Genomic DNA, 14,253 nt, shown 5'->3' on the forward strand with positions numbered 1-14,253 from the left:
CAGCCGATGGTTGAACGAGATTTTATTGAACTCCGGCGAATGAATACATACGACTGCAAAAAATATCTAAATTGTTCGTACTATTTAACATCTGACTATTTTCAAGGTATTCATAAATAATTTTCTTAAAAACCAATGCTTCAAGATACATAACATCGAATTTATCGTTTATTTTCAAGAACTAAATCTTGTCAGCGGTGATGATTTGTGCTCAGGTCCAAACATCGTTTCACTTTCGGTTTTCCAGAGTGACTGCATAGGAGAGTTGATTAAAATCAACTCCCAAACCCCCCCCCCCACCCCCCCCCCCCCCAAAAAAAAATACATAAACAAAAACAAAATACAATCACAACCCAAAACTATCAAAATGGACTCTAGGATAAATAATGCCAAAATTAGCCAGAAATGCAAAGATTTAAGATTAAGAGAGGGTCCGGGAGATTATAGGAATTCATCACACTTTGTAAATTATTAACAGGCTTAGAAATAAGTACTTTTTGATTTTAGACGGCATATTATAAAAATTACTATGATAATCCCTCTTTGAAAGATGAAAGTAATATGGAAGGGGCAGAGGTAATGTAGTTTTATGACTTTGGTAAATATAATTATGTGAAGTTAAGGTCTTTCTCTAATTTAAAAGAAAACAATTAACTGTATTACATACTAGTATAAGTATAATAGAAGGGTGATCTTTTAAGATAAGTTTCAGTTTCGTAATTCTATAATGTAATTTAAAGAATATTGCAGACCCCCCGCCCCCCTCCCAAATCAACGCATGTCGAATGAGTCCCGTAATGAGTACAAAACAGTTTTTTCTCCATAGGCCCAAAGACCAAAAGGGACTAAGGTTATGGCCGTTGAAAAAAAAGACAACCCATTCATACTATCCTACGCAAGTAGGTAAAAAAGAAACAATTTAAGTTTGTAAGACAAGCATAAATTACGAACTCTCAATGAAAAATTATTTTTAAAAAAACGAGTGTAGCAACCAAGAAAAAGCTGTAGAGAACATTGTGTGGCTAACACCAAGAGGCTTGATTAGATAAAGGCAGTTAACTGACATAACTGAGGTGAATTAATCGATTCTTACAAATCATAGCTACATTTCATACGTCTTTTGAATTTATTATGAGAATGACTTAAACCAAGTTTAGGCGAAAGTATGTAGTCAATTAAATAAACTGTTAATGCTATTTTTAAAAGAGTTATACGCCCTTCAAAAGAAATTTATGCGATTATTTTTTACAAAGTGTAACATTTTGTAAATATGAAAAATATCATTGAATGATGAATGCATTATGGTACTAGAATCTTTAAGTATCACATTCCAATCCAGTGAGGCAAAAAATAGTCAGAATAATCAGCACTAAATGTCTTTCGAAGTTTCCCGCCTTCCTTGGCGGGCCATTTGTAATATATGACGGTTCCATTGTTTAGCCAGCTAGACCACCAACTGAACGTGCCCACTGTTTGAATAACGTGATCAGAAAACGCAAGAAGAGCCATGTCTACTTCCGGTGAATTCCCGACAATGAATTCTACTTTGATGTTTTTGGGCATGTATTGTTTTGACCATTCTAAATCCAATGTACAAACAGTAAAAACTGTATTCGAGTAGTTTTGGAAAAACGTGACTGCACGTGAAAGATATTCAGGCGTAGCTACGTCATAGCCAAGAGGGTCCGTTAACATATCCCCTCGACGTATGTGCACACCTATAAAAGTGACGTCACTTCGTGACGTAAAGTTGAATTTTTTCAAAATGCCCTCTTGAATTGAAACTACTTTATCTCGAATGTGTTTTCTGAACGTTAATTGTTCACGCAATTCCCGATATGAGTCGTTGAAATATTTCCAAGATTGCAAACCCCATCCAATCCAAAGGTTGGAATTTACCGTGAAGTTTTCCAATCGAGGATCATATCGACTACACCATCTCTCAAACCGCTTGGAGACTGTTTTACATTCCTTCAAATCTGGCAGTAACAAAAGCCGGCTGTCATTTTTCAGCTCAAAAATAGAATCAACAAGACCCTTCTGTCGAATGACGGACAGCATATCCTTTTTAGCCGCGATGCCGTATCCTGAGGCAAACTCGAATAAATGATTGCCCAATCTACCCATGGTACCAGTGCACAATAAAAATTTGGATTTCGTTGTCGTCGAAGAAGTTGGAAGTTCCATGGTTTTCATGGTAACGCTTTCCAATGCATTTGATGTTGATTGTTCGTAAGTTGAATTTCTTCCCATCGATGTCTGATTTAGATTATTATTTTCTTCGACAATGAAGCGGTGGTAAGACATGGACTCTATTTTTTTCGCTGACGTTGAATTGATTACAAAGATTTTACTAATCATGTCAGTGTTGATAGCACTCGGGCTAAAGCCTCGGGAAAACATTTTGTTCAAAAATGAGAACCTCTGGGCAACGTGATTACAGTATAGTATTCCACAGACGACGAATATGTAGACAAACAATAGGACACCTGAAACATATAAAACATTCATCAAAAAGTTAAATATAAAAACCCTTGTCTTCTTTTTTTTTTTTTTTTTTTTGAAACATTTCTTTAAATATTTTTAACTCACACTTTTTAAACAAAAATCAAAAAACTCATATTCCTTTGAAATTCTGAATAAATAGCAAAAATGTCAAATAAGCAAAATATTGAAAGAAGACACGTACTTATATACAATGTAGGTACGGTGTATCTCGTAATTCAAATCAAATAATTCTGAAAAGATGGGGTGAAAAACATCAATTAAGAGGGCTCGATGGTCGTGACCATTTTAGACTGTATTGATCTCTTTTAGAAGAAGAGCTCTACACAAACATATAGGAAAGTACCTTAAATTTAAAAGGTAAAATCAGTGTATTTTTTCTTTACTAAATAGAACCATTTTAACAAGGCCTTGGACTTTCAGTAGGATGTCACTATCTATTTCTTGTGTCAAAACAAGTTAAAATGACGCTGGATTGAAGCGAAATATACACCGATTGAGTAATCTTTGCTCAAAAGCCAGACAAATCTTGTTGATTTCAAAGAGCCATGACTGAGTGGCCTGGCCAGCAATGAAATAGACAACTACCCAAAGTCCAAGCTCTTGTTAAAATGGTTCTAATAGTATACAGCTACACAAATCGTTTCTTAAAATTTTATGTAAATCTGATGGTTAATTTGCTGACCACAGAGCCTTCTTTTTTAAAAAGCTTACCCTTGATATATACTCCATACATATCTCCGCTACTAGTGTCAAGATATAGCTACCCTTTGTTTTTGAGTCTATAGGCGCAATCACACACGCATAAATAAACGAGCAGACCATATTGACTGCATCTATCGGCCATCTGTACAAGCTTCTGGAAAATAGATATAATTGATATTCATACGTATGCGTTACCTATTTTGTAATGATATATATCAATGCGATCAGCGAAGATGCGTTTGATACACCGTGGGGATCTCCAATTGAGAGAATGTCCATAGCAGCTTGCTGTCGATGTTAGTATTGAATATTTAAAAATAATTTGCATGCCAAGGTATTTCGCATAAATCATAATAATAATTTACAAAGATATATAGGGGATGGTATAAAGTCCACGTGTACTTGTTTTCCGTTATTAATTATAAAAATGACCTTGTCTTGAATATTTTTATTCATTGATAATGACTTCCAATTTTTGACAATACATAAACTGTCATGCAATGTTATTCCCGTAATAATATTTTTGGAAGAAGAAAATATTCTCATATTAATAGTATTTTCAAAATTTACACAATATAACAGAATGATCATAATTGAATAAAGGGCTTATTTACAAGATGTCCAGTCTAAAGTTTTGGTTCCTCTACTCCTGTCTATGGTTCCACGGCCTCGTACGTGATCCAGGGTACGGAGAGGATAAGTAAATTAGTAAGTGAGTGAGTGAGTGAGTAAGTACCTAAGTAAGTAAGCAAGCAAGTAATTAAGTGAGTAAGTAAGCAAGTGAGTGAGTAAGTAAGTACGCAAGTAAGTGAGTAAGTACGTAAGTAAGTGAGTAAGTAAGTGAGTAAGTGAGTGAGTAAGTACGTAAGTAAGTGAGTAAGTACGTGAGTAAGTAAGTAAGTACGTAAGTAAGTGAGTAAGAAAGTAAATAAGTGAGTAAGTAAGTAAGTGAGTAAGTGAGTAAGTAAGTAAGTGAGTAAGCAAGTAAGTGAGTAAGTAAGTAAGTGAGTAAGCAAGTAAGTGAGTGAGTAAGTAAGTACGTAAGTAAGTGAGTAAGTACTTAAGTACGTGAGTGAGTAAGTAAGTACGTAAGTAAGAAAGTAAATAAGTGAGTAAGTAAGTAAGTGAGTAAGTAAGTAAAAGAGTGTCTATTGTTCCTTGTAGATAAAGCGGACGGCTAGGTTGTTTGTTAATGATAAAATTATATTATTAGGGGTCATCATCCTGACCACTAAATGCAACATTATATCATTAGTAGACAGTGTATGATTAAAAGTTGCTACATTGCTTTCATTTCCTCAATAAATATATGACTAATCCTATACAAAATAAAATCCCCAGAAAAGATATGGTTTGATTTCCTTTCTACTATAATACATTCGGTTTTTTTTTTAAAGAGAACTTTTATAGCGAGATCTAATGATGAAATAGTCAAAAGAAGCCAAAAAAAAAAAAAAAAAAAAAAAAAAAAAAAAAAAAAGCTGTTAAACAGTAACTTTGAGCAAGTTAATTAAAATTCAGAGAAAGTGATTCAAAACATAACTGGTCCATACATCGTACATAGAAGTGCTTGTTGAAGAAGTGTGGTGAGAGTTTTGTATTTAAATTTGTCCTTCACTATTATCAAGCAAATTCATGTTATCAAAATTAAATGTAGAATCAAGACTTAAGTTTAAAACTGGCTAACAAAAGGAGGCAACTACCCCCATATTCGTACGTGGAATTTTTTTTTCAAATCATATCTTTTTGTAAAGATTTTTTTTTCAATGGGAACTGTTCAAAATCCATTTACATTATTTTACAACCGATAAACGTGCCGTTATTTTTAACAATGAAAATGAAGTGGACACCAGAGCCTATCCTCATGTTATTGGAGCGACTTAAATTATCATCGATTGACTTTCAAGTACAATTGTTGTTCAAAATCTTTGAGCAGACATATCTTGATAAAACTACAGATCACACGTAAGCGCACATCGCACAGCTGTCTGTAGGCTTATAATATTAAACAGTATAAACGTAAGATCTGTATCTGGTGGCCGATCGAAGCGTGTCTGTACCTAATGTAATTATACGGACCAATCTGATTGGCTGATTAAATCAGTTTGATTGACTGGTCGAAAAACAAAACAAAAAATATTTGTTTATTATAATAAGAGTTTCTTTTGTCATATATCTGCCCCTACTTCGGTTTCAAACATCTTTCCAAGTCAAGGGGTTTCTGATCAAGCGGTGCTGATCAGAAACCGGCCTTTGACTTGAGAAGATGGATTTCAAAATAAAGAAAAGACAAAGTGAGGTACTTGGCTAGCGAAGGTGCATGCGCTGTTACAAGGCACTTCGAGAGAAGTGTAACAGTTACATGTAGATTCCTCGATCCCGGCGCCCTTCAGACCTGTACATGTCCATGCTGCCACATTTGACAGGATTTTTGTTATTTTCTCTGTTTGTTCTAATTACTTTTGAAAATAATTGATTGCGCAAGTTTCTCAAATGCGTTGCCACAATGCGCGGTTTCATATGGGGATGGGGGGGGGGGGGGGTTCCAAGTGATTGCCCGGAGGGTGGGTGGGGTATGGAGATATTTATGTTTGCAAGGGGTTACACGCCTATTAGTTATTTTGGTAACTTTAAGATTTCCCCGGCCCCCTTTAGGTCTGCGCATGAAGATGCTGACTTATAAATTTACTGAATTTTTGACGTGTTCTCAGTATTTTCTAAATGATCGCTGACTTATTTTACTGAATTTTTGACGTGTTCTCAGTATTTTCTAAATGATCGATTTTCCGGAGATGAAAAGTTTTCGCTGATGTACACTTAATAAGTGTGCGAATATCAATTTTCACTTCCTCAACGATTATTTGATGCGCAGATATATAATCAAAAACCTGACATAGAAAGAGGGGCCCACTAAAGAATATCATATAGAAAGTGACATTGTATCCCCTTAACTGCATATTCTTAATCTAGTGTTGATAAAAGATTTTATCCGAAAAACAAAAATTAAACTTTATCTAACTTGTAAAATCCTTCTTTAGTTCTAAGGGAAAGGTAAAAAAAAAAAAAATAGACCCGTGAGCCATATCGCTCACCTGAGCAATAAATTCAAGTTAAGATTTTGTATCTATTTAGATTTTTTTTTATAGGGAACTCTAAAGGGGGAAGAGATGATACTAGATACTAAATCTAAGAAAAAAATATTGAATCAACCCTTGATGGGCATAACATGAAAGCTAGCTATTTGTAAAACCAATCCTGATGAAGTACACTAAACCTGATTTCAATTAAAACCTTGCTCCAATTATATTAAAAAAAAATACAGAAAAACTGACAGTGATATAAAGCCAAAATTCATAGGTAGCTTCCTCCAATAATAAACTGTTAAATTCTGTACAAAATTTTTATACCTTATTTTGAAGACTATTTGAGATAATCAAAACAACAAATTAAAATGTTTACAAACGGAAGAGCGAAAAATAATTGGCGAATGCCCATGTACTTTGCATAAACTTCATGTTTTATTATGTGAATTTGTTTGAACTATTTATTATTTTCAAGAAAATAATTATTGGTAGAAAATTTAACAAATTCACACAAGTTAAATTAAGCTTAACAGTCAGAGTACTTCATTTGTGTACACCTGAAAGAAAAGAGCCATCAAGTCAGGTTTTTCAATTTGTTTTATTTTTTGTCTCATAAACTTTTAAAATAAATTCAATTGCACAAACGTGTACATAACATCAAAGGTTACTATGTATTATAATGTTGATAAGACAGGGACCATTTTATGTTAAACTAACACTATCTATAAAATAATAAAATTACATTTTCCTTATAAGTACATGTAATTTATTCACTTAATCATAAATACTCACAATCTAGATGAATAAAATGGTCAATTTTTAAAAATTATTGTATAGTTCTAATGTTTCATTACAGAATCATTGTTACACGTGTATGAATATGTAACATAAGAATTTTGTTCAAGTTTTTTTTTTTGTTCTTTATATTACAAATATCTCAGATTGATCCTAAAAAGTATGCAAATGGATAATAAATGTTCTAAAATATGTGAGAAAAGCATATTTAATCAAATATTCACCTGCCTTGTGATCAACATACACTGAACACATACATGTAAGGTACATGATAAATTAAAGTGCATTATACATGCTTTTAATGTATGCCACGTGCATTCAATTTTTGCATATCATATCTTAGAAGAAAAAAAACTTTAATAATGCTACCAATAAAACAAAGCATATTCACTAACATCTTCATGAATATTAAGTAAACATATTTGATCAGAATAAAGTACCATTTAATGTTATACTGTAACAACAATAGTGTGAATAGCAAATTCAATATCCCTTGTAACCAATGGGAAGTTCTTGATATTTCACATAAATGTTTTGATATCACAGGATATTTGCTAACTCTTGTAGAGTTCATGAGTTTGTACCAGGTTTCAGTCTTCCCTTGAGTTCGGGTCCAGAACTACGACTCTGCTTTCTCTCTTACCATCTGCCGACCTACGATGGAAAATAAAATACATCTCAAAAAAAATTCTTTCATAATTAAAATCTATTTGAAAGAATATGATCGTTGAGATAATAAAATCATTGTAAGAAGTCGTATATTTTCTGTTTAAAAAAGGCACTTTCAAAGGGCATGCTTGGTTTAGCTTAAATTGGTGTTCACCAGTGTAAACATTTTGTATTGTATGCAAGTGCACTTAAATGGTGTAGTGTAGGGAATTAATTAAAAATAAATATGGTGGGAAAGGATGCCGTTTTAACAGGGTATCTGATGTTCCACGAGGCCTTTTTTCTGATGAAAATGCAATTAAATAAACACATTTCAAATTTAATGGCTATCTTACAAAAGGCAACTTATACGCCACTTCTAATCCTACATTACTTAAAATCATTTTTCAAGTTTCCAATCATAACATTCGTCGGGCATATTGGTTTTAGTGCTTCACCTAACAATACATGAACACGCCCCTGACTCGGTGTAGAAAAGTGTTTACCCAATATATACTTAAAAGCTACACCACTTCTCTTGATTCACAAAAGTGTAATGGTGTACATCGGTCTTTTTGGAAAATCAAGTGCGCCCAATAAGAGCAAACAGTTTTTTGGTTTATATATAAAAATCTTTTTGATAGAAATTAAAAAAAAATTAAACTAGTTTACCTTAATCTATACAAAATTTAAGTGAATCAAATATAAAAGGAAAGCACCTTTATTTTAGTAAAATTAGTACACATTAGACAAACATATGTAATAAAGACAGATAAGTTCATTTAATAAGAATACATAAAATATCTCACTTTGACATCAATTTGATTCCTGACTTTACATCTACTTTCACTTTTGTTTTGTACTGCAGCCATGACTCGCCATCATCCAGACTGTAGAAGAGTGGAAGACCTGGATACACTGCATTCATTTCTAGCTCTCCTTTTACAATTCTACGGATTACATAAAATACAACTCTAAAGATCAAATAAGACACAGGACTGTGTTATACTACAAATTTAAAGAACCTACAACTTTAACAACCAAATTAATGAACGCTTATCAATCACAAATAAGTAATCAGTTATCACTTTTTCATGGCTGTAAAATATAATCATTAATAAATGGTTTCATATCAATTTTGTTCATAAGAGAGCATTCCATGAGACTAGAATTATTTATGACTTTGCTATAAGTTGTTTTGTAAAATGCAGCCCAGATCTATAGATCCAATAAACACAGTTCTATAGATAAAATATAACATTTTTCTACAGATCAAATATTTTAACTTTCAACAAATGCAATAAAGAGGTATTACAGACAAGATTCACAAAAAAAATAAATGACCAAAATAACTTGATTTCAAGTATTCAAATTACCTAGCCCCTGGAGGTGTCAGGTGATAGGCCACTCCCATTCTGTCAAGCACCTTGAGTTCTCTGTAGCCTAGTGTATTGGCAAATATGGTCCAGTCCTTGTTCATCCTGGCCTTTCTGGAGGAGCTATCTTCAACGTCTTCCCATGACGCTTTGTGCCAGGACCTTTCGGCGACTGCAAGCAGACGAGGGAAAATCATGGCATCCATTTCATCTGAGGTCCTCACTAGTTCAGTCCACAGGTGTCCTTGCATTCCTGGATTATGTGAAGGGAAATAATTGAAACTCAACATCATTAAGATGATGACCATCTCAAAGGGCCCCGCTTATAAAATGGAAAATGGATGCATTTCAAAGAATTTTGCTTTGACCTTGACCTATGAGATAAAAAAAATTTCAGGTAGGCATAAAACTTTACGTCAAGCTCATTACCCCTTACCAACAGGCTTACAAGGCTTAATATGAGCAAGATTTAGGTAATGGGAAATAATTTGTGGTATAAAACTGGATTTCAAAGAGACCTTCACATTTGACCTTGAAAGTTGGTTTAAGGTTGCTGCATACCCTTTACCCAAAAGCTCTGTTTATTTGGAATTCGAGTCAGATAGGGCTAAGGGGAGACTCAGAATAAATATGCTCTGAAAATTTCCTGTGGTCTGAAATGACCTTGACCCTTGTCAAAGAAACTTATTCATTATCAAGGTCACTGCACACCCTTTGACCAAGGGCACTCTGTGGGTGAAGTATGTGCCATTTTGGACCAAGGAGAGAGAATATATGATCTAGACAAGGATTTTTCAGGTAATTCTGCTATGACCTTAATATTAGACCTTCAACTTGGTTCAAGGTCACTTCACACACGTCATCCAAAGGCACTCTGCAGGTGAAGTATGAGTCAGAATGGGCAAAGGGGAGAGAAAGTATGCCCTGGACTAGTGACCTCGGACAGACAGACGGAAGGACAGACAGACAGATTGATGATTGCACAGCCAGGCCCTAATAATTTTCTTTTCGTAGGTGTCCATCTAAACATCCAACAGTTATATATAATGATATCTGGTTTAAGTGACAGATGAAAAAATGTTTCTCTAAGACTCCTCTTACTCTCTTTTGTCACAATATGAGAATCATACATTCTCTTTGCAATCAAAAATCGTAGTTCAAGTAAAAGCCGTTGATATGTCATAATGTTTAACTAAAACTACAAAAATGCATTTTTTTTGGACAAAAAATTGAAATGAATTTTTCTTCTAACTGAAATTATACTACCTAAAATATTTTCATGCTTTTTCAGGGGATCGTGGTCCTCGGGATGTTTAGATAACAAATCTTCCATGCTGATTGGGTCCCCTGATAGTTTCACATCTGCGTTAGCGTAAATGTTATCTGGCATGAAGCCAAAAGTCTTCCTTGTGTCACAGAATCTACATGCCCAGTAAAGACCCCTCTCTTCTGGGTCAGGCTCGTAAGGGTGGTCAAAATATAAGTGGGTGCCCTGGGCCATCACAACCTATTATGTGAAATTTGAAAAATTTTGATATACATGTACAAAAATTTCTGTAATTTGTGCATAATATTAATGAATATACATGTAATACTTTGAATAAATTCACAAGTACAGTTACTGACTATATTGCTTTACATCATTTTGAATTCAGAAAAGAGCCAATTAGACAGTAAAAAAATGAACTTGTTCTTAATCCCAAAATATGAACTTGTTCTTAATCTCAAAATTAATAACTTTTTGTATCATATTTGCCAGACTGAACAAGCTAAATGCGATTTCAGTGTTAGCAGATGTAGATGAAGCATCTAATTATTTCTCACAGCACTGTAAGATAATTATTGTTAGCAGCACTGCACTCACTTTATAGCCATTGTTGGCCAGTCGGTAGGCACAACCAGACAGGCCCGACTCCCAGACGTTCTGCCAGGTGTACACATGCACCTCTTTGTTTGGGAACTCCTTCCTCTCCACTGGCTCCAGGAACACCTCATCATGGATCACTCCGTCCTGCCACGCCCCCATCACTAGGTCGTGCTTGGCGACGATCTTAGCCACGCGTTTCACAAAGTATTCCATCAGCTTGGAGAAGCCTTTAACTTTCTTATCCTTCACCAGAGCAATACAGGCCTCTGAATCTTCCCAGGTCTCATAGGGAACCTCGTCACCACCGAAATGAAATGTCCGCAAGGGTGCCACCGGCTTGTGTATCTTCTGCACCTCGGCTACCACTTTATTCACAAACCTGTAGGTTGAGTCCAATCCAGGATCCATGGAATTCTCCGAATACATCTGCACGGATTGGGCATGCAAGGAGTCGTCCACACTACACAGCAAAAACTCTTTGGCTTTTTCGGTGTCACCAGTCTTTTTGTACTTGAAGTACCTGGCCTTCATGGCCATAATGGCTGCATGACTATGACCTGGCATATCAATCTCTGGGATCACCTCTATGTGCCTCTGTTTGGCGTACCTGAGAATTTCCTGATAGTCTTCCACCGTGTAGAACCCTGTCCCTGAGGAAGTTAAGTGAGGCCCCGAACCTAGCATAGGTAAAATACAAGTTCTCTCTGTGAGGTCATGACCTCTTTTGCTCCCAACCTGAAAAATTAAATACCCGGTAAAAGTCTTTCTCAGTATAGACCCACAGTACAGTCCTTAGTCTATTAATACACTGCACATATGTACCCCTGCACATATCTTGCCCCTATCTTAACAATAGATTTCACATTTTAAAAAATGAATATGAAATTTATGGTAAAGCAGATGATTTTTTCTCAGAAAAATGTTTAATTTTTTTAAAAACTTCTGAATCAAGTAAAATTACTTTCTAGTAATTCATAACAAATTAAATGACACATTATATCACATTTAAAATTGAAATTGTCAGTGCATATACATCTTAAAACAAAATCATCCCTATGAATTTTTATTGGATTCTAACCTCTGTGAGTTCCTCCAGACCTGGAATTTCCAGTCTCCATCCCTCGTCGTCAGTTAAGTGGAAATGGAACTTGTTCATTTTATATTTAGCCATGATGTCCAGCAGCTTCATGATCTGGTGTTTTCCATGGAAATTCCGGGACACGTCCAGATGCATGCCTCGGTAAGGAAACCTGGGATAGTCCTCTATTTCCGTTGTGGGTACTTTTTCATTTTCCAGTAAAGCGAGCAATGACTGGATGCCGTAAAATGCTCCTGAGGGGTCGCTGGCCTCAACACTGATGCTGGGGATTTCAGGGCTAACAGAGAGTTTGTAGGAAGAGGGGAGACTGTGTTCATCTTTAGTGTCCTTCAGTCTCAGAGTAATAGCATTTGATGTTGGTACTGAGGAAATGTCATTGGAAATTTTGGTCTCTAATCCTAGCTTGTCTGAAGCAAAAAATATAAAAACACATGAAATGTATTCATTTTTAACAACTACATTCCAATGATTCCTGTAAAGCCAAAAAAAAATTTGATAAAAACAATTTCACTTTTCAGGTTATACTTTTAATGGGGTGTAATATGACACTTCAGTTTTCTCAACACAAAGGAAAAATTCTGCCAATATATTCAGAGAGAAGTCTATGCATGGAAATGTTATAGTGATTATTTCGGAAGTCTAAAATACCCACCTTTTAAATAGAGAGCTTCATTTTCTAACTCTTTATCACTAAAAATTGTAAACTGATCTATTGATAGGGCAGCAGCTTTCTCCCAAAGATAGGTAGCCTTGGCAGGCGTTGGTAAAACTAGCGAACCAGGTTTCCCATAATCCTCCACTGCATTCCTCTTAAACCTTTCTTCTGGCGTATATGGGTTATATTTGTCTACTCTCATTACCCCATTCTCTTGTTTATAGTGAAATCTCTTCCATTTCTCCGGCTTATCAAAGGGCTGCACGAAACTCAGGCCCGAGTCGCTCGTGCATTTAATAATACGTGGTTCTAGTTTTCCGGCCACAATGTACCAATTAGGTAATAAATCTGTCCTTGCTACACAATAATACTGACACTTGAACTTAATTGTAATGCTCTCATCTTTCTTCAGTGTGGTGAAATTCTTCAAAGGTTCCAGTGTAAACAAGCACCCATTGACATGTGAGAATCGAATGCCCTCTTTTTTGAGCTCTGCGTGGTTGTGCTTTGGAAGCGAGCCTGGCTCCACCATTCGGATGTGACAAAAGTAGATTTTCCAGTTGGATTTGTAATCCAGTAGAATATCCGATTTGTTAGTAATGACAATTTGAGATCTGTATGTGGATTTCCCATCTTTAAGATTGTCAAGAACCGAGTATCTTATGTCCAATTTATCTGCAATCTGATCCAGCTGTGACTGATCCATTGTCTGAAAGTACACATGTAATGAAGTTTAATTACTTAATGAAAATTAACTCATTTGACAAAGAGTTACATCTAATGAAGTGAAATAGTAGGATCAGACTTTTTTGGGGCTTGTGGCGAAATATGATGAGGCAGAAATTGGTTAATCTACTGTGTCATTTAAATATTCCCCATCTAAAACCTCACCTATCTTAATTTGCCCAGCCAAAGGACAGTACTGTCGTTATTGTCAAAGAGTGTACGCCGGTTGGCCCTTTGGCACGGGGGATGTCAACTGTGACAACTGTGGTAATATTACGCTACAGCTTTTGATAAAATATTGTTTTTATATTTACCTGCAAAAAATAAACTGGGTCTTGATTAGAGGAATTTCTTTGCCGTCGTCTAAAAACAATATATGACAACAAGTTTTCATGATATTGACTGAAATCTTGACAGAGATAATTCGAGATCTTACACTCAGTTCATAAGAAAAATCAAAGTTACCTGTTGATAAGTTATAATTTTTAATACAAATGTGCCCGAAATGTACAAATTTTACATTTCCCTTGCGTATTTTGTTTCCAAGCCGATTCAACCGGTGAAAACCGATGAGAATTGACGGAGATAAGGGGCGTCGGTCTGCAGTAAGTTGTACCAATGTACCGATACATATGGCACGCCAAATTCACAAAAATAAGCTTATCATAGAAACTAGATTAAACGGTTGTAAATGAAAGTTTCCGGACAGAAAACTAAAGAAGATAGATGGATAAGGCGAGTAAAATGCCCACACAAGAACGGACAAGATACTGGAAAATAAAAATATCAACTAT

General features: G+C 35.1%; 2 protein-coding genes across 4 annotated transcripts; both read right to left on the reverse strand.

The window, feature by feature from the left end:
- Positions 1–324: 324 nt before the first annotated feature.
- On the reverse strand, positions 325–3,377 carry LOC128159975 (galactoside alpha-(1,2)-fucosyltransferase 2-like). The gene is made up of 2 exons (XM_052823210.1): positions 3,220–3,377; positions 325–2,489 (listed from the first exon to the last, which is right to left on the reverse strand). Exons 1-2 carry the CDS (start codon positions 3,239–3,241, stop codon positions 1,324–1,326), a joined length of 1,188 nt encoding a protein of 395 aa, XP_052679170.1. The 5' UTR covers positions 3,242–3,377; the 3' UTR covers positions 325–1,323.
- Positions 3,378–6,919: 3,542 nt separating this feature from the next.
- On the reverse strand, positions 6,920–14,052 carry LOC128161374 (chitobiase-like). Of its 3 annotated transcripts, XM_052824654.1 has the most exons (9): positions 13,925–14,052; positions 13,625–13,773; positions 12,731–13,442; positions 12,058–12,485; positions 10,977–11,714; positions 10,379–10,619; positions 9,113–9,365; positions 8,546–8,686; positions 6,921–7,742 (listed from the first exon to the last, which is right to left on the reverse strand). In XM_052824654.1, the coding sequence occupies exons 3-9, from the start codon at positions 13,437–13,439 to the stop codon at positions 7,679–7,681; spliced, it is 2,574 nt and encodes an 857-aa protein (XP_052680614.1). In that variant the 5' UTR covers positions 13,440–13,442; positions 13,625–13,773; positions 13,925–14,052; the 3' UTR covers positions 6,921–7,678. The 3 variants fall into 3 exon arrangements, with proteins under 3 accessions (XP_052680615.1, XP_052680614.1, XP_052680613.1); XM_052824655.1 differs by lacking the exons at positions 13,625–13,773; positions 13,925–14,052 and adding an exon at positions 13,774–13,818 and having other exon boundaries at positions 6,920–7,742; XM_052824653.1 differs by lacking the exon at positions 13,625–13,773.
- Positions 14,053–14,253: the final 201 nt, after the last annotated feature.

The sequence above is a fragment of the Crassostrea angulata genome, chromosome 8 (genome assembly GCF_025612915.1).
Source record: "Crassostrea angulata isolate pt1a10 chromosome 8, ASM2561291v2, whole genome shotgun sequence".
Classification (NCBI taxonomy): domain Eukaryota; kingdom Metazoa; phylum Mollusca; class Bivalvia; order Ostreida; family Ostreidae; genus Magallana; species Magallana angulata.